This window comes from Protopterus annectens, chromosome 7.part1, assembly GCF_019279795.1.
Source record: "Protopterus annectens isolate FY-2018-M chromosome 7.part1, PAN1.0, whole genome shotgun sequence".
In the NCBI taxonomy this organism is placed as follows: domain Eukaryota; kingdom Metazoa; phylum Chordata; order Ceratodontiformes; family Protopteridae; genus Protopterus; species Protopterus annectens.
Genome location: NC_056740.1, coordinates 373,921,504 through 373,943,188, shown reverse-complemented (window position 1 = coordinate 373,943,188; position 21,685 = coordinate 373,921,504). Strand labels below are relative to the sequence as shown.

Here is a 21,685-nt window from a genome sequence, read left to right as displayed (position 1 = left end):
TGCTCACACAAGTGGTGGGGGGGGGCACCCAAAGCGATCAGGTCCTCAGTGGATTAGAGATGCTACACCTGGAGGGCTTTCAGCTGCAATTGCACCACTTACGGGATTCCATGTGTTTCCATACCTAGATGACTGGCTCCTCACCGCCACCACCAAGCATCTACTGCTACGAATGAGAGACGAAACAATGTCACTTTGTGCCAGACTAGACATCACAGTATACTTCGCCGTCTCAGCATATTACTTTCTTAGGCGCAGAATTGGATTCAGGAAATATGACTGCAAAACTTACCCCAGACAGAATGCAGTCCCTTCATCAGCAAATGAGGATTTTGATGTCAAAGAAGAAGTTTCAGGCCAAATATGTGCTGCAAGTTCTGGATACCATGGCAGCAGCTATTCTTCTAGTTCCCCTAGCACGACTACACATGGAGGTTCTGCAGTAGTTTCTTTTTGCTCAGTGGTCAATGCAAGATCTTCCTCTATCACATCAGATTATCGTCACGGAATCTTGCAAAAAAAACTCCTTTGGTGGCTGTGTAGACAGATCAGTTGTATCAGGGCCGCCCCTTTGGCCTTCCTCAACCGAATGCAGTACTGACCACGGAAGCTTCTCAGATCAGGTGTGGGGGCATTATCTGGGGATGACAGTCCAAGGCCTATGGCAAGAAGATGAAAGCCACTTGCACATCAACGTTCTGGAGATGAGAGCAGTGCTCTATGCGTTGCAGGCATTACAGGACTCTCTACCGATAAGGACGGTTGCAATTCAGACAGACAACATGTCAGTAGTGTGGTACATAAACAAGCAGGGAGGATCCAAATCTTACCCATGGCGGGAGGCACAATGAGTTTGACAGTGGGCGATCGCTTCTCAACATTTTCTGATAGCATTGCACATCCCAGGGAAATCCAACGTGATAGCAGACCAACTCAGCAGAGCGATTCTGTTTCCTCACAAGTGGTCCCTGACGACAGAGATTGTGGAAAAGATTTTCTAAAAATGGGGCCAGCCTTGCTGCGACCTTTTCGCCACTTCCATGAATGCCACATGCAGCAACTACTTTGCCCTCATTCCACCTCCAGGGAAGTCACAAAGGGACGCACTGGTTCACGATTGGCCCCCGGGACTACTCTATGCCTTTCCCCCTTTTTCTCTAATTCCCAAAGTACTGCAGAAAGCCAGCTCGTTGAAAAGCACTGTGATCCTCATTGTTCCTTACTGACCTCGACAAGTTTGGTTCCCCTTTCTTCGGACCCATCTGCTGGAGGAATTTTGGATTCTGGATCCGATTCCAGACCTCTTGACCCACTCTTCAGGGGAGTTCCATCCATCTAGCCAAACCCTCAAGTTGACAGCATGGCTGCTCCAATTTGACACTTAGCCAGGTGTTACTCCTTTTCCCTTGCAGTGAGTCATATTCTCGCCTCTTCCCATAAGCCGTCCACAAGGAGATTGTATTCCAGTAAGTGGAAAAGATTTTCATGCTGGGCTGCGGGACAGAACATACAACCTTTTACAGCTCCTATTACTGCAATCCTAGAATTTCTTTCCAAACTTTTTGATGAAGGAGTTGCAGCAGCTACCATCAGAGTTCAGTTGGCAGACATTTCTAATTTCCATACTGGAGAAATGGTAGTTCCTATTATGTCTCATAGGTTATGTAAAGCTTTCCTCAAAGGTACTTTCCTACTCAGGCCTTGGATCAGAGAACCCCCAGTCCCTTGGGACCTAAGTCTTCTTCTAACTACACTGATTTTACCACCCTTTGAGCCCGCATCATCTTGTGATTTGAAGTACTTGTTGTGGAAGACTCTCTTTTTAGTAGCCATAAACTCTGCCAGAAGGGTATCGGAATTACAAGCTCTTTCTATTCATTCCCCTTATATCATTTTTCACATGGATAGGGTATCCTTGAGAACTAATCCCTCGTTCCTTCCAAAAGTCTGTTCAGAGAACAATATAAACCAAGCCATTAAATTGCCTGTGTTTTTTCCAAACTACAGTGCCAAGGCAGAGTATAAATTGCATTAGTTGGATGTACATAGGCAGTTACGGTTTTGCCTGCATAGGACAAAAGACCTCAGGAAATCCGACCAGCTTTTTGTGTCCTTTTCTGAAAAAAAGAAAGGATTGCCAGTTTCCAAAGTAACTTTGTCAAAATGGCTTAGTGATTGCATTTCCTTCTCTTACAGTAAGAATAATAAACAGCTACCAGGGAAGATAAGAGGACATTCCACAAGAGTAGTTTCAACATCCTCTGCCTTTCAGGCCAGACTTCCTATTGATTCTATTTGTGCAGCTGCCACATGGGTGAGACTTTATACCTTTATCACTCATTACAGAGTAGATGTGGCTTCCTGGAACAAGTCTTCCTTTGGATCCACTGTATTGAAGAGTCTTTTTTCCTGAGCCACCCTGGTATAAAGGTGCTAGGGACGCTGTCCCAACCAGCAAGAATTACGGCGAGATAGGACAACATAACATTAAGAAGTTATGTACTTACCATAACGTTCCATGTTTGTTGTCCAGCTCGCCTACATTCTTGCGTTCCACCCTCCTACCCCCATCCTGTGTTCCTGGAGGAACTGGTGGACAATTCTATACTTTATGTAGATAGTTATGATGTTTTGGAGTCTCTTGTCTTTTGTCTCATTCCAAACATATATGTGTGTGTGTGTGTGTGTGTGTGTGTGTGTGTGTGTGTGTGTGTGTGTGTGTGTGTGTGTGTGTGTGTATATATATATCCAAAACCAACTTGCAGTGCAGGTAAATGGCCCCTCTAACAAAGCAAACAAAGTGTAAAATAAAAAGAGGAGAAGGCTCCAGACCACGGCAAATAAAATCATATACTTTTAATGCACAAGAATAAAAGGTGAACGCTTTCGCAACAACAAGCTTTTTCATCAGACATCAGTAAGCAGTCATCCACTATTTAAATTCAAGTCAGCCAATGAAAAATCACTGTAATTAAACATGTAAATGATTTCTTAAGGTACTATAACAGGCTTAATGGTGCATTATAATCTACTAAGAACACATATAAAAGATATATATAAATATTCCATATAAAAGATATATTTAGGTAATATGTAAAAAAAATGTATAAAGCACATATTACATGGGGAGGGGTCTGTTTTGCAAAACAGATTCAGTAGACACTTTGTCATTGAGCCTCTTGCCCATATTGGAACCCATTTTAATAATCCAGTCCAGCTCCTTCATTTCAACTCTATTTCTATGTTCTCCCCCTCTGTACCCTATGGCAGTAGTCTCTGTAACCATGAATCTAAACTCATGTGAGCTACCATTTTTTAAAACAAGTCTCGCTAAAGCATTTGTTTCTACCTGTCTGGATATATCATATATATGTTCTCTGATACGATCTCTTAGCCAACGTGTAGTCATGCCCACATAAAAGGAGTGGCATGTTACACAGTAGGCTAAATATACTAGGTTAGAAGTGTTACAGTCAGCTACTAATGTAAAAAAAACAGATGCTTTTTAGTATCAGGATGTATAAATCTACCACTAGTGTCCAAAAACCTAAAAAATTTGCATCTATTGCATGGGAAGGTACAGTTGTTATGATGTGATGACTCAATAACATCTTTATACTCCTGCCGAAGGCCACATAAAAGTCTCTTCAATGATCTTTTATTCTTATATGCGTATCGGGGGGTATCCCCTACTATCCCTATAACCTGTTTATCAGCACAGAGAATATTCCAGTTTCTTCGAATATACATTTAGCAATAACTTAATATTGCTGGCATAGGTCACTGGTATTCTCATATAATTGTGCTTACCCTTCCATCATCATCACTAATGTCTGAGAAGTAGGGTTGACCTTTCCCTTTTCTCATTTTAAATGTATCTGTCACTACTTTTTGTACCTCTTCTTGTACATAACCTCTCTCTACAAAATTTTTCTCTAAGGTATATAACTCATCTCTAAATTTATTCTCATTAGCTGTTATTCATGACACTCTTAAGGCCTGTCCTCTCATCACATTCGTGAAGATGTGCTGTGGGTGCATGCTATTTCTTTGTATAAAGGTATTTATATAACATTCCTTTCTAAAAAATCCCTGTTTCAAAATTACCCAATGACGTCCTTTGTATATTTACAGCCAAAAAATCTATTCAGGTGATAGAACTGTGTGCAGTAAACCTGAGGAAGTTAATACTATTATTAATGTAGTCCAAAAAAGATGTAAAAGCATTAGCTTCACCCTCCCATAAAAGAAAAAGGTCATCAACAAACCTTCAGAAAAAAACTACATTACAACAGATGTCTTCTCTCAAAATGGTATGCTTTTCCCAAATGGCCATGCATATATAAAATGTCAGTAAATCCAACCCCAGGAAGAACTTTCTATTTCCAGTGAACTTAAAAAGAGATACAACACGGTGTAGGTCAGGTGCTTGTATTTACAGTACAAATACAAAAACATATAAATTCATAAAAACACACAAAAATAACAAATTTTATGTTTATTTATATAACGCTATTTCTTACTGGGGTTGGATTTATTAACGTTTTATATATGCAAGGTTTTTATTGGACATACTTGGGGGTGTGTTCCTAACCTTTTTTTTTATTTAAGTACGATATGTTTTTTATTCCAGTGGTTCTGATGATGTCTGATTAGCACAGATGAAAGAGCTAAACATTGTTGCGTTTGGATATTAAAGGACGTTAAAGGTTTTATTTTTGGAGAATGTACATGTGATTGCCTTACTTGAGGAGGGTTTTATTGTTTTATTTGTAGCTTATACACTCTCTGGTGTCTCAACGTTTTATTTTGGATTGTTGTTTCTACATTTGTAACCACCGGTATGGCTTCCGGCAGGTCACAAGATTTACTAGCTTCTCCGAACTTTAACCCTTTGTTGGAACAAGGGAATTTGACTATGTCGGTACAGTTATTAATGCAGAGAATTGTGCAGCAATTAGCTGATACTCCGACCCCTGGCAGAGGCGCACTACATCTGTCGCATTTGAGGGCAGAGGCAGCTCTGTTAACAACACAGTTGATGTTGGGCAAGGTAATGCTAACAATTCATACAATATGGACTTTACTTCTGTTCCAAATGTGAACGGTTGGTTAGATCATTTTGGTACGAATGACGGGAACAAAAATACATCTAAAGTAAATGAAAACTGTTTCACTTTTAAGGAATAAGTTATTGCTTTGGAGAAAGTGCTATATAAATACTGCAATGTGATATGTTTTTGGAAGAGAGTATTAAAAGGGGACACATCCCAAAAAGGTTACGTCTCTGGAAGTTCCCCCAGGGAGTTGAGAACAATAGTATATTCCATTTTGAGCTTTTAGAACTTTGTGACTGGACTGGCTTAGATTTACTATGCCTTCTGGTTAAGGACAATAACAGAAAAATGACTGAACTTAAGGATGATATTCACAAACTTGTCAATTTTATTATTTCCGACTTAGTCTTTGATTTATACAAGGACAAATACCATAAAGTTTTTTCCAGGGTCGACAACTAAATGATTAAAGCAAAAGAAAGGAAGGACAGGAAGTTAGCACATGATGATGCTGACTACAAGAACAAATTAGGTTTACCTTTTACCACCTGGTGTTTCTTTGCAACAACAACACCATGACACATTTTCAAACTCTGTCGGCAGACATGACTGCAATCATGGTGTCGATAAAACAGCCCCTTTAGAGGATTTTATACCCAGGCGATCCAAGAGGTTGGCTAATAAACGGAAACGAGACGACAAAAAACTACAACCAGAGGAAGAGGTCCAAACAATGGAACTATGGTCAGAGCTCAAGGAAGAGGAACCAGAGACGGTGATTTCCAATGATTTGGAGGATTGATGTTCTTTGTGTTTCACTGTTGCAGTCATTACATTTGGGTAATCCTGCTGGCAGGTTGCCCTTAGTTGGCCTGAATTCCAAAGTCCTGGGTCCTGCGTCGGCTGCTGTCTCCCCTTCCTTGACATTAAGCCATCAGAGGTATAAAAGATGCGGCTGACGCCATTTTCTTTAGTCTTTCTTGCCGCGCGGTGCCCGAAGCAGAAGCAGTTCACAAGTGCTGGTCGGCAGACTCCTGAGATTTTTGTGTTCGTGTTTCAGATCCGAAGTCTTCAATAAAGCTAAGTACCCCGTTGGGGAAACTTTTTTCTTGCTCCAGACCGATGTCAGAAAAAGTAAAAAAGTAAATAATTGTATTTCTTGTGGAAAGCAAATACCTCATAAGGACTTTCATTCTTACTGTATTCCTTGCCTAGGCCCAGATCACAACGTTTCTGGTTGTCAGTTTTGTGCTAGATTTAACCAATGCACTATTAAGCGTCGGTATGATTTTGCTTTAAACTATTTTGGACACCGATTTAATTATCCAGAAATGTCGTAGGATAGCCATCCGACTACCGGAGTTCACAAAAAATGCAAAGAAAAGGAGAGAGATAGACAATCGAGGCCCAAAACCGACGACGAAGCTTCTTCTAAGCCAGTTGCTGGTTCTCATTGAGGCGCTTTCGCAGCCCCTGACACCCGCTACTTTAGAGTCGCAGGCCGCTACCGACTCCCACGTGAAGTCGGCCATGCCGCTGGAAACTCAAGGTATTGGAGCCTCGGATACTATTCCTTCAGATGGGTCCGGAGCCGCTGAGCAGGCACCGGCTTCTGAGGGTGTATTCAAACCTGTCTACATCTCTACATCAAACTGACTTCAGCTTCAAAGACAAAGGCTAAAGCACCTTCTAAAGCAAAGAAACAAACTCAAGAGCCACGTGGACAGGCCTCTATGCCCAAAAAACAGATGCTCAAAATGTCCAAAGACTTGATTGCCTTGATCAGGGGTTCCCATCCCCCTCCTGATAAGAGGCCTAGGCAAGAGACTGACTATGAATCTTCAGATCAGGTTTCTAATTCTTCTGATTCCTCTTCTGAACAGGAATATTCTCTTCCCCCCTATGAGGATTCTGTAGCTGAAGAATCTATTCCTTCAGCTTCTCCTCCAGAGGACTACTCTTTTGGGGAAACCTTGCATACCATGAGGGAGCATTTCCACTGCGAAAGCCAAGATTTTTCAGAATCTAAAAAGAGGCTCAGGGATTTCCTTTTACTACCTCAACACTGGCCACTAGCCATCTCACCAGATGATGTGTTTTCGGAATCTAGTCTTACCCCAGACTCCTTACCTCCAGCTCCTGTTAAGCCTGACAGATATTACAGGGTTCTTGACTTATAAATTCCTTTTTAAAAACCCTGCTGCAGACCCAGAAACTATTTCACAGGGTCCCAAAGGAGTTAAGGCTTCCGCTGCAAAAAACCCTACCCCCTCTGACAGAGATTCTAGGGCACTGGATAGATGGGGAAAAAAGGTTTACACATCTGCTACCTTGGTTATAAGGGCCTTAAACTGTCAGTTTCATATGCTCATATATCAGCAACATGTCATGGCATTGCTTAAACAGAAAATGTTAAACTCAGAATGGGCAGAAAACAAGGACATGTAGGATTTATTGCATGCAGCTGAACAAGTTGGAAAGCATACTTTACAATGTGGTTTTGATTCTTTGGAGGCCTCCTGCAGGGCCGCAGTTACAAGTTCTGTAATTAGAAGGCATGCTTGGTTAAAGGAACAAAATCTGCCTGATCATGTCAAAGTTAAATTATTAGATGCATCTTTACAGCATGATACTTTGTTTGGTGTTAAGGCAGAAGAGGTGTTAAAGAAAATGGAGGACAAAGCTAAATCTATGCAAACTGTCAAAGGTTTTTTATAAGTACAGCCACCTAGGCTTAGTAGACACTGGCCAACAAAGAATTGGTCCTTTCCTGTGTCAGACAGACCTCAAATGGGCAGATCCAGATGTCCTAGAGGCAGATCCCAGGCGCAAGGTTCTTACAGGTCAAAGCAACGGGGTGCTTCTACCTCCAAAGTTGGAGAAGACAAATCACAACCATACAGGAAACAGTCCCAATGACTTCCCTCTGCCTGCACCAAGCTCTTATCTCCTGGCAGCACCCTTAGGGGGAAAATTAGCACTTTTTTCTCAAAATTAGCACATTATAACCCAGGACAAGTGGGTTCTAAATATTGTGTCACAAGGCTACGAGTTCCATTTTCATTCCCTGCCAACGGCAAACGGCTGGCCAGATCTGCCAAAAAACCAATGGGCAGAGGCACAAAAACAAGTCTCATCCCTCATGGACATGAGGGCCATTCAGCAAGTACCAGAGCAAGAGCAGGGACAAGGATTTTACTCAAGACTGTTCTTGGTACCCAGAAAGGACAAGGCCTGGAGGCCAATACTGGACCTATATGTTCTGAACACATTCCTGGAGATACCGAAATTCAAGATGTTGACTTTGCAGCAGCTTCTGCCCATGCTGGGCAAGAACGCTTGGCTTGTGACATTAGACCTAGAAGAGGCATACCTGCATGTCCCAATCAGACAATTATGCAGAAGATACCTCAGATTCAAGGCTGGCTCAATACATTACCAATTCTCTGCACTGCCCTTTGGCTTATCTACTGCGCCCAGGGTCTTTACAAAGTGCCTGGCACCAGTAATTGCATTCTGCAGACAAAGAGGAATACAAATATATCCTTACTTGGACGGCTGTCTAATTCAAGCAGAGAACAAGGACATTCTTCAACAGCATCTGGCATTTGTAAAAAGACTTCTAACATGCCTGGGGTACACAGTCAATGAAAAGAAATCAAAACTAGTACCCTCTCAAGAGATAATATTCCTGAGTGCAAGCTTAAATACAACTGCCCAGATGGCCTATCTCACGCCAGACAAACAAAGGCAACTGACTACCTATTTCATAATGTTGGCAACAAAGGCCCAGTTATCTGCAAGAAAAATTCTGCAGGCTTTGGGCTTCATGGCATCCTGCATCCTACAGATTCCATATGCAAGACTGCATATGAGGAAACTTCAATGGTACCCAAAAAATGTTTGGACTCAACATTGCCACAACCTGGAAACGATTATTACCCTCATTCCCTGCTTGCAACAGGAGTTTCGATGGTGGGCAAAGGCTTGTCTCCAAAACAAGGGACAGCCATTCACATTACCCCCAGCCAGGCAGACACTAACAACGGATGCATCAGATTATGCCGGGGGGCTCACATGGCAGGAAGATGCATTCAGGGCACATGGTCCTCAAACCAAATGCATCTACATATCAATCAAAAAGAGATGCTCGCTGTTCAAAATGCTCTGACAGCCTTCAAGGACCTACTTCATCCGGGACAACTACTGATAAAGACAGACAACACTACGGTCATGTGGTATATAAGCAAGCATGGGGGGCACACATTCATACCCCCTTTGCAGACTAGCCATGACTTTGTGGGACACAGCATTAACTTACCAAGTACATCTGCAGGCACAATTCCTGCCAGGAAGGAAAAATACTCTGGCAGACGAACTAAGCAGAAACCTCATGGATCCCCATGAGTGGCAGCTGGATCCACAAGTCTTCAGCATGATAACAAGGAAATGGGGATGCCTGGACATAGATATATTTGCCTCCCCTCACAACTACCAGCAAAAAAGATTCTGCACAAGGACTTATCACAGACAAGCATGGAAAGTGGATGCCCTATCTTTCAGCTGGAAAAACCTATCAGTATATGCCTTTCCCCCTCTACCTCTCCTCCCCAAGGTACTCTAAAGGTCAGACAGGAAAAGCCAAAAATGATACTGATTGCCCCAGACTGGCCCCGCCAGTACTGGTTTCCAGTCCTAAAGAACTTGTCTCAATGCCCAGCTTGGACCTTACCTCAAATACCTCATCTACTGTCCCAGAAAAACAATCAGATCCTGCACAGCCAACTCAGGACTTTAAACCTGGCAGCATGGAGGATAACGTAGACATACAAAATGCACCTCTCAGTAAAGCTGTGATGGATATCATTTTGGAAGCCAGAAGGCCGAGTACTAGAAAATCTTATGCTGGGAAATGGAAGAGGTTCTGTGCTTGGAACCAGGCACAAGGAACCAATACAGCTGTGCCAAATATTCCTTAGATTTTACAATACTTAACTGAGATGCTGTACAAAGGCCTATTTTTTTCATCTGTTAAAATTCATGCTTCTGCCATTTCGGCTCATTACAATACAGAGCCACCAGTCTTTTCTCATCCCTTACTAAAACAGCACTTCAGAGGAGCCAAAAATTTAAGGCCTCCAAGGAGATCACCAATGCCTGCATGGGACCTCAACTATGTCTTGGAAAAACTCACTCTGCCTCCTTTTGAGCCAGCTGCTACTGCTGATATAAAGTTTTTATCTTGGAAAACAGGTCTGCTCCCAGCAATAACTTCTGCAAGACAAGTTTCAGAGCTACAGGCACTCATGGCTGTGGAACCTTTTGTCATTTTTTATCCAGACAGGGTCTCTCTGAGGACAAACCCAACATTTATGCCTAAGGTGGTGTCCAGTGTGGCTCTTAACCAAACTATTCATCTGCCAACTTTTTATCCAAATCCACAGAACAAGGGGGAGAGAATTCTGCATTCTTTGGACGTACACAGACAGCTTCGATTCTACTTGGACAGAACCAAAATTTTCAGAAAGATAGAGCAATTACTAGTGGCGTATGCTGCAGGACCACAAGGAAAGGCTATTTCAAAGCAGACTATTTCAAACTGCATTCGTTTCTGCTACTTACACCATGGCAAGCCAGTGCCTAAGAGCATTAGGCCACATTCAACCAGAGCTGCAGCCACTTCAGCAACCTTTCTCAGGGGAGTACCAACCAAGGACATTTTAGAGGCTGCTACTTGGAGTTCAGTGCACACCTTTACAAAGCACTATCATTTACCACTCTACTCTAAATCCAGGGCAGGCTTTGCCACTGCAGTTCTGCAGGGCCTTATAGCCGCTCCTAATGCTGTTTAGCTCCAGCCTCCCAACCTTAGCTTTGGGACTCTACCCAAATATAATGACTGCAACAGTGAAACACGAAGAACATAGTACAGTTGTGTACACTTACCATAAATGTAGATGTTCGAGTGTATTCACTGTTGCAGTCCAGGTTACCCACCCGCCATCCACCTTTTCTTCTGATGGTACCTATCTTTCCTTCTCTGATTTATACAACCTATGGGGTGTATCTGCTTGTAGATGAAGGTAAAGTTTATATTGATGCATGTATTTATATATATATATATATATATATATATATATATATATATATATATATATAAATTTTGGCTACCCTTTTAGGGGGCAGCTGACATCTGGGGCAAGAAAAACTAAAGAAAATGGCGTCGGCCGCATCTTTTATACCCCTGACAGCCTGACGTCAGGGAAGGGGCGACAGCAGCCGACGCAGGACCCAGGACTTTGGAATTCAGGCCGACTGAGGGCAACCTGCCAGCAGGATTACCCAAATGTAATGGCTGCAACAGTGAATACACTCGAACATCTACATTTATGGTAAGTGTACACAACTGTACTTTCTATATCAACAGGTACCTTTACTTCTACTTATGGGTTCAACATCTATAACTTTACAGAGATGGAAATTGAACCTATTCATCATTAGTTATTTTTAAAAGGCTTTAACTTTGTTCCTTCAAATAGATCTAAATTAGAACACATTTTACTGGATTTAAAAATGTTTACACGTAGATTAAATTTAAAATTGTTATTTGGTGACCACACTTATGTGCAAGGTGATAGTGTTTGTAAGAGGAGAAGTTTAACTAATCCAACACTGCACCGAACAATCCAAATTTTTGAAAAATTATGTGAAAGAGATATTAGAGGGTTGTTAAAGGAGAAAAATGGTTGTCATTTCTATAACCTTAGTATGGAAGAAAAATCCATACTTAACACTATTATGAATGACTACGAAGTTAGATGTATGAGACTCCACAAAGGTGGTGGACTCATTACTATGTATAATGCTGATTATAACGGGTGATTGTTGAACTTGCTATGCAACACTGACACTTATTGCCCCATATCTATTGATGAGATAAACATTGCACATCGGGGCATAAAAGTTGCACTTGATGAGTTTTTCCTTGTTTGATCAGTTTACTCAAGAGTTTCGAGATTTTTTAACTGTTGCTAATCCTATTATACCAAGCATATTTGGGATTCCAAAAATTCACTCTAGTCAAGACAATCCTCCCTTTCATCCCATAGTGGCTTCGGCCGGTTTAATTACTGAGCCCATGGCGAAATTTATTGATATTAAACTTAAAAATTTGTTGTGCAATTTTCACCATATTGTATGGGACTCATGGGACTTAATTACATAAACTTAGGGATGTTAACTTGGATTTAAATTGTAGCTTTGATACATGTGATATTAAAAACTTATTTCATGTATACCACATGAGGAGGGCGTAATGTGGTTTAATGAAGTGATAAGTGAATTTTGGAACTCAACTGAAAGTGAATGTGTGCTTATACATGATCTTATGGAGGTTATTTTAACAAATAACTTCATTAAGTTTGATGGGGAATATTATAAACAAACAACTGGGATGGCAATGGGGGCCGCCTGTGCCCCCGTGTTTGCAAACTGTGTTTTACTGAGATGGGAATTATATATTCTTTTCTAAATGCCCTTGTTCAAAAAACTAAGGGGTTATTATACATACCTGGATGACCTACTGTTGATTTGGGAAGGTGACCATACACAACTTTCTGAATTTTTTGTGTTGTTAGAAAATAGTGCAGTTTTTTGCACTTTAACCATCATCCAGGTTAATATGAAATTAATTTTTTAGACATTAAAATTTCTTTGTCACCTTTGAATGGGTTTGAAACAAGGTTATATCGTAAACCTACTTTTTGTAACTTTTTTATTATTTTTCAAGTTGCCACCCCTGTCATCAAAAAAGAGGTATCCTCAAAAGTAAATACATTAGGGCCTGTAGATTAACATCTGATGATAATGTTTGTTTAGAGGAATTTAAGACACTTAGAGATGTTTTTAGCTAGACAGTTCCCCTTTAAGCTTATTGATGAAACTAAAACGTCGGTGTAGTCTGAAAGACAAACAAAATACAAATCTATTATTAAGCATGGTTTGTACAAGAATGATGATGTGAATTCTGGCACGAATACAATTTTTAACACAAGTAGTATTATGGTACTACATTATACTTTAGATGTTAAGAGCATTGAAGATATTATATGAAAACATTGGAGTATTTTTAATTGTGAAGAAAATACAAGACCCTTAGGTGATTTGAAAACAGCATTTACATGTAAAAGAAAACCAAACATGAAAAATATTTTGGAGAGACCTACTGGTATTGGACTAGGGTCTTGACCAGTGACACACAGGTGCGGGAGATGTAAGCAGTGTAGTCATGTAGAGGAGAACTACAATGGATGGTTACATGATAGCATTTTAAAATGGGCCAATGATGATAGATTCACCTGTTGTTCAGAAAGAGTGATATATTTAGCTTTTTGCACTGTGTGCAAAGTATTCTATATTGGGAAAACGGTCAGTGCTCTTAACCGGAGAATATATCAACATTAATACAGTATACAGAAATTAGGTAACCAGAGTGCTTTGGCCCGTCACGCTATGGAATGTATTGGTTTTGTTAAGTTTAAATTTGTCATTCTTGAACAAGTAAAGATCTAGCCATTTGTTGGTGACTGGAAAAAACATCTCCTACACAGTGAAATGGTGTGGCAGTTAAGACTTGATGCAGCAAGTCCACCTGCTATCAACGAATTTGTTTCTATTTCCAGTGAACTTAAAACGAGATACAACACAGTGCAGGTCAGGTGCTTGTATTTACAGCTACAAATACAAAAACATATAAATTCATTAAAAACACACAAAAATAAATGTTATATTTATTTATTTATATAACACTGTTTCTTACTGGGGTTGGATTTATTGGCATTTATATGCAAGGTTTTTATTGGACATACTTGGGGGTGTGTTCTTAACCTTTTTTCTATTTAAGTATGAAATGTTTTGGGATTGTCAAAGAGATGAAGAAAGTAGACATGAGTATAAGGAGATGAGGCGCATGGCAAAGAGAGAGGTGGCAAAAGCTAAGGATAAGGCGTATGGAGAGTTGTATGAGAGATTGGACACTAAAGAGGGAGAAAAGGACCTGTACTGATTGGCTAGACAGAGGGACAGAACTGGGAAAGATGTGCAGCAAGTAAGGGTGATAAAGGATAGTGAGGGAAAGGTACTCACAAGAGAGGAGAGTGTGTTGAGTAGATGTAAAGAGTATTTTGAGAGGCTGATGAATGAAGAGAATGAGAGAGAGAGAAGGTTGGATGATGTGGGGATAGTGAAACAGATTAGCAAGGAGGAAGTAAGGACAGCTATGAAGAGGATGAAGAATGGAAAGGCTGTTGGCCCAGATGACATCCCAATGGAAGCATGGAGGTGCTTAGGAGAAATGGCAGTGGAATTTTTAAGTAGATTGTTTAATGAAATTTTGGAAAGTCAGAGGATGCCTGAGGAGTGGAGAAAAAGTGTTTTGGTACCTATCTTTAAGAATAAGGGTGATGTGCAGAGCTGTAGTAACTACAGAGGGATACAATTGATCAGTCACAGCTTGAAGTTATGGGAGAGAGTAGTAGAAGCTTGGTTAAGAAGGGTGGTGATGATTAGTGATCAGCAGTATGGTTTCATGCCAGGAAAGAGCACTACAGATGCGATGTTTGCTCTGAGAGTGTTATTGGAGAAATACAGAGAAGGTCAGAAGGAGTTGCATTGTGTCTTTGTAGACTTGGAGAAAGCATATGACAGGGTGCCTAGAGAAGAGTTGTGGTATTGTATGAGGAAGTCGGGAGTGGCAGAGAAGTATGTAAGAGTGGTGCAGGATATGTACGAGAGTAGTGTGACAGTGGTGAGGACTGCAGTGGGAGTGACAGATCCGTTTAAGGTGGAGGTGGGATTACATCAAGGATCAGCTCTGAGTCCTTTCTTATTTGCAGTGGTGATGGACAGGTTGACAGATGAGATCAGACAGGAGGCCCCGTGGACTATGATGTTTGTAGATGACATTGTGATCTGTAGTGAGAGTAGGAATCCGGTTGAGGAGACTCTGGAGAGGTGGAGATATGCTCTAGAGAGCAGAGGAATGAAGGTCAGCAGGGCTAAGACAGAATATATGTGTGTAAATGAGAGGGAGGGTAGAGGAATGGTGAGGATGCAAGGACTAGAGTTGGTAAAGGTGGACGAGTTTAAGTACTTGGGATCAACAGTTTAGAGTAATGGTGAATGTGGAAGAGAGGTGAAGAAGAGAGTACAGGCAGGGTGGAATGAGTGGAGAAGAGTGTTAGGAGTGATTTGTGACAGACTGGTACCAGTAAGAGTGAAAGGGAAGGTCTACAAGACAGTAGTGGGACCAGCTATGTTATATGGGTTGGAGACAGTGGCATTGACAAAAAGGCAGGAGTCAGAGCTGGATGTGGCAGAGTTAAAGATGTTAAGATTTGCACACTGTGTACTAGGATGGATAGGATTAGGAATCAGTATATTAGAGGGTCAGCTCATGTTGGACAGTTTGGAGACAAAGCAAGAGAGACGAGATTGCGTTGGTTTGGACATGTGCTGTGGAGGGATGATGGGTATATTGGGAAAAAGATGCTAAGGATGGAGCTGCCAGGTAAGAGGAAAAGAGGAAGGCCTAAGATAAGATTTATGGACATGGTGAGAGAGGACATGCAGGCGGTTGGTGTGACAGAGCAAGATGCAGAGGATAGGAAGAAATGGAAAGAGATGATCCGCTGTGGCGACCCCTAATGGGAAAAGCCGAAAGATGATGATGATGATGTTTTTTTATTCCAGTACTTCTGATGATGTCTGATTACCACAGACGAAAGCGCTAAACCATTGTTGAGTTTGGATATTAAAGGACATTAAAGGTCTTATTTTTGGAGAATTTACGGGTGACTGCCTTACCTGAGGAGTGTTTTATTGTTTTATTTGTAGCTTATACACTCTCCGGTGTCTCAACTTACTTTTTATTTTGGATTTAGGTTTAGAAAGCAGATCAACAAAGGGGAAGGTGAGTGGGAAACTAGCAGGGAATTGCCACCAGTTTATGCAGGCTTGAAACCTTCTCAGAAAAAGACAAAGGCCCAGAAATTCACTGTGTATTTAAAGTATCACTCAAGAAACAATTTAACCAATGGAAAAAAAACGTGAAATGCGCAGCCCAGGTAATTTAAGTATCTGTCTCTCACATAGAACAAAAATACCAGGCCAAGCTGGTTTCTTAAAACAGAAAATGAAATGGAGCAGGTAAAACAGAAAGCAGCTCTAGCAGGAACAGACAGAAAAATATAGGTTTACTTTCCTCACCCAGCAGAGAACCACTAGCAGTGCTTTAGTTTATGCAGGCTTGAAATCTTTTCTGAAAAAGTACAGAGTAGTTGGAAGAGGCATGTTCCTTATTAAGCCTTCATTGAAGAGCCCTTGTCTCCATGGACTCTCAAATTTTGCGCTACAGAAATTGATTTTACTTTCTTTTGAATTATCTTCTTCATCAGTCCTAAGGTAATCATCCTTGAAGATCCTGTCTTTGGGGAAAGTTACTTCAGACAGGCAAATATTATGGCTTCAGGCTTTATGAATTGATACTTTCTACTTGACTTTTCATAAAGAAAAGGTAATGCTTAGTACTAATCCATCCATTATGCTGAATATAACTGCTGTAACTGAAATTAGTCAGTCTTCTGGTCTTTTTTCTACTGTATTCCAGTAAAGGTGAATATTTCTTGCATTCTATAGATATCTGCAGGCAGATGAGATTATATTTACATAGAATCAACAGTTCAGAAATTATAATCATCTGTTTGTTTCATTTGGACAAAACAACTTGGTAAAGAAAGTCTTTTAACTGACTCTGGCAAGGTGGCTTACTGATTGCTTCACATTTTGTGAATATTTGTCACAGACAGGTACGTGACTTGCATTGAGCAGCATTCTGCCTTCACCAAGGATGATGCCACAGTATGAACATGTTTAAATATTTATACATATACTTTTAATATATTTTCAATATCTTTAATGATGGATTTTACATTGTATTTTAATGATTAGTTAATCAACTATAATTTATTTTTAAGAGCAAATTTAATTGATTAATTGATACTTGACTTGTATTTAAAGGTTTTTAGGCTTGGTTTTGATTGTCTGAAGTCAGGGCATTAACTCTGACGAAAGCGCTTACAATTAAAGTTTGTTTGACTTGATTACAGCTTGCTGGATCATATCTTTTTGTTTTTACACAGTTTGTTTGGCTTTTTGGTCTGGCAGTATGAACAGAAAAAGATTTGATTTTAATAATTGGCTTAGTTTCTGGTGTCACTCCAGAGGAATCCAAAATGTATCCGTATGGGAGTACATGGTTAACAGACTAATTGCTTTGCCAGGGATGGTCTGTAGCAGTCCCCCCAGGCATTCAGATATTGGCTAAAATTTTTATCTACCCCCTTATAGTCTTTTTTAGGCAATGTCATAATGACAAAACTACCAACATACCAAAAAAGTAAAAAAAAAATAAAAACTCAAAACTTTAAGGTGTTACCCTAAACAAGAAACTCCACACTTACAAGCACTTCTCATTCTGGAGAATGAAGACATCTGTGCTGTTACAGGGACTTGGTTTAAAGCTGCAAAAAGTACTCTGGAAGTGCAAGGCTACAATGCTTTCCACACATTTAGACCAACAGCAGCACAGCCATGGGCTAAAGGTAGAGGTGTCTCAATCTACATTAGCAACAAATACAACTCTAGGTTGGTTAAACAGTATGATGCCCTGGAGTTCATCCACTTCCATGTCTTCATAGACAAGGTTCCTTAGCATGTCTTGACCAGCTACAGGTCACCCTCTGTGACCCACATAGCTCACAACATAGCTCACAACTCATAGCTAGACATACTAAAGTTGCTCACCTTCCAACCAAATACCCTACCCTTGGGTGATTTTAATTACCCTTGTACAGACTAGGAAACTTACATTTGCCTCTAGCTCACAGGCACAGTGTTTCCTGGACTTTATCACCATAAACACCCTGGATCGGATAGTGCGCACTTAAGATAGCACATACAGCAACCAGAGGATCAAACATATTGGAATTAGTACTCATCAACATGGGAGGGCATTGCTGTCTGGTGGTAAATCGCATAACCTTCATTGACCAGGGTGACATAGTGAATCTACTGGTTGAAACTTTAGCTATAACTCCCCCCAGTGCCCCTTGTGAAATCCCTTCTAGCATATTCCCTCCAGCTATCAACAGGGAGCAGGTCCTGGTAGCATTTGCTAAGGTCAAAAACACTGCTTCAGTGGCCGCTGACAGTATACTTGGTTGCTTCCTAAGTAGCTTAAACATGATCTAGTAGGACCACTTTAGGCAGTCTTCAGCTACAGTCGTAAAACAGGTCATATGCCAGGTGAATTGAGGCCCCCCCCCTTCATTATTCTGCTGAATCAAATTGGCTGTTTCTGTGCAAAAGCCAGTCATTCCTTTTTTTATCACAAAAGTCAGAGCTCAAGTCTTTATTGAGCCTCTTGTTCATATGTAAATATGGATGTTTCATAATGCCCTTTGTGTTATGTGAATTGTTTGTGTAGTTGTTTTCTGTTTTTTTCTAATGGAGTTAAAATTTTGCAAATACAGTTGCTTTGCTTATTTTTGTTGTATCCTGTATGCTTTATTTGTATTATACGTCCATAGGTAAGTACTAGAATAGTTGCCCTTGCAGGCCATTTTAAGCCTAGGCATTTTCTCTTTTTGTGCTCATAACAACTTACCCCATTTGTTTATAAATTGGCCATACCCATCCCATGGTCGATAATTTATATATATACATATATATATATATATATATATATATATATATATATATATATATATATATATATATAGGTTCATGCCATCTGCCCTAGGGCATTTATAAGCCTAGCCAGAGTGTGTTTGGCTTTCGCCACCCATTTTAAATGCATTTTGTTATGCCCTTTTTTGAGGTTAGTATACTGTGCCTCTGTCTAACAGTGATACAGAAGTGATACCCGGGGTAAACCTACTATCTCCCATCCACTCATCAAGATTCCTCTTGAAGAGAGTCAATGAGGGATTCTGCCTAACCTGGACTGGGATTTTATTCCAGAGTGATTTTATATATATATATATATATATATATATATATATATATATATATATATATATAATTACCCCTAAGAAGAATAACTGGGATCATGTAATTTGAGGGGACCCATGCATGTGATAAAGCATTTAGGAGCTGCAGCTGTCCATTAGTAGTACAAGGGGCAGTCCTGGGTTAGATTTTCTGTTTCTCATCCATAGATGTAAGTTGTGCTTGAAAATGGACAGGGATGAATGTAGTTTTATGTGGCTGGGGGAGTCTGTTCCACAGCAGCGGCATCCTCTGTGAAGTGTATCTGTCCCTCCAAACTACTCTGATTTTGCAGAAGAGGTTCAAATCCGTAAACCAAGCATTTCTGATGCCATGTGACTTCTTGATGTGCAGTAAATCCATTAGTAATGGGTCTGAGAATGGCTTGTACACCAAACACAGGTCACTACTTAGCAGCCTGTAGGATACCAAATGTAGTGACAAGGCTTTGAGTCAGTCCACAAAGGGCATGTTGTTTAGGCTTTGTATCCTTTTAGTAAGGTATCTCTGTGGGCTTTCTAGTTGTTGCATGTGTCCTGACAGGTACATGCCAAAGGGGCATTATATTCAATGATTGAGTACTATTTGACTGGTTTATCTTTTGCACAGTACCGAGCCCTGGCTTCCATTGAAAAGTTGATTGTTCTGATAGCTTCGTCTGTTTAGACTGCAGTGTTTTGGACATGAAATGGTAATTACTTGTTTCTCTTATTTTGTAGCAGTGTGTACGAGACAGAGCTCTTCGCTCCATTCTTGCAGTAAGAAAAGTTAGCAGAGAAGAGGCAAAATTGGCGGTGGATCAAGTTTTTGAATCCTGTTTCAATGATCATGAACCCTTTGGAAGGATACCGCATAACCAAAATGAAGCAAGATTTGCTTACAGAGATTTCCAGAATCGTGATCGCTATAATGCAAATCTTTGATGAAAGACTAATTTATGACATACTATACATTATGCCAGATTATTCTGAAAAATAACTTTTATACCACCAGTAAATTTACTGTGTTCATGTTTTGCATTTATTAGGCAGTGTAAGACACAGTTTATCATTACAGACTGAAGGGTTAAATTGTATGTTGTGTTAAAACAGTATGCTATAAAATGAGATGTAAAATTTACCTATCTTTCAATGTAGTATATTTTCTTTATTGTAATGTAATTTTCAAATATTTGGCATTAAAGAGTATTCATTTTTGAATTTTGCAGAGTTTATGGAAAATACGATCTGACATCAGGGACCCATCACAGTGGGTCTTCAGCTGGGTTTGTTTTCCCTTTAACTCCACATCCTAATTTTGTTCATATAAGTTTTACAGTGGGTGCACATGCCATGATGTCATGCATTACAGTACAAGAGCTTGCATAGTCCCTGTATCTTGTCAGTTCTTTTCTGCTAATTACAAAGTTCCAAACTTGATCCTGATTTTTTTTTTATTTTTTGTGGAAAAATTTCAACATTCAGTGCCTAAAGCATTTTGTCCTTGTAAGTGTTCATCTGACTGCCAAATTATACTCCAGTAGAGACACTGGTTAACTTTACTGCCTGGGAGATGATACTGAAGTGAAGAAGTGCCATAATTGCAATAGATTAATCCTGGACTTTGTCTCAGACACAGCAGGGAAAAGCTTCTAGCCTGTCTTGCTAATTGTAGAATGATTTATTGGAAAAACTCACGTAGACTCTGCCACAACTGGCTGTGAGGGAAATGTTAGCTTGTTTTTGCTTTCTTGTATTTTGTATAGCTTCATTGCCTTCTTCTGGTTTGTACATTGTGATTTATTTTCTGTACAATGTGTTTTGCTTGTATTCTGTTTTTTATTGCATATTTAAACTAGGAAAGACACCACAGCTGTGTCTGTTGTGAGTCACACAGAAATTTTAAGTTTTTCTCTACCCTCCATCCTTGCTGCTGTTGTTTTTTTAAACTCAGTCATCTTTCTGGTTGCCTGCTCCATATTTTAATTTCACTACATATCTCCTTGCCTCTTCTCTTTCATTGGCTATTGTGTGTAAGCACAAAATTATCATTTTGTGAAATCACTCCGCTTTAGCTTTTTAAATTTATTGTCCATAGAACCAGAGTATAAAGTGCCTGTCCTCTCCCAATCAATATCGCACTTTTAAAATTAGTGGCTCTCCACTTAGCTAAAGCTTAAGTTACCCCTTTTTCATATCTGTTTTGTGCACACTGAAGCTCTTAGGACATTAAATCAGTTTTCCATCTTACCTTTAAAATCTGCAACATCTGCTCCAAGACCATCAATTACTGAAGACCCCCACATTCTGCTTCTCAGTAGTAATCTTGGGATTAGTGCTTCTATTTTGCTGCTGGTGAGAGGAGGAGCAGAGTAGCATTATTTCCTGGAGACTGCTGATCACCAGAAAGCCTAACTGCTTCATAGGCAATAGCTTGGAATTTGTGCTTATATTTTGCTCCTGGTGAGAGAGAGGGAGCAGAGTGCATTTATTCCTGACCCTCTCTGATGACTGGGCAGTGAGTGTTTGTGTTTGATCTTCCTG

General features: G+C 40.2%; 1 protein-coding gene across 1 annotated transcript in view; it reads left to right on the top strand.

Annotated features, from left to right (window-relative positions):
• Positions 1 to 20,362, top strand: part of LOC122807786 (mitochondrial inner membrane protease ATP23 homolog) — a 284,770-nt gene extending 264,408 nt beyond the window's left edge. Inside the window, exon 3 of the mRNA XM_044078822.1 lies at positions 19,883 to 20,362. Coding sequence (XP_043934757.1) covers positions 19,883 to 20,086 — 204 coding nt within the window. The 3' untranslated portion in view covers positions 20,087 to 20,362. The remainder of the gene's footprint in view (positions 1 to 19,882) is intronic.
• Positions 20,363 to 21,685: the final 1,323 nt, after the last annotated feature.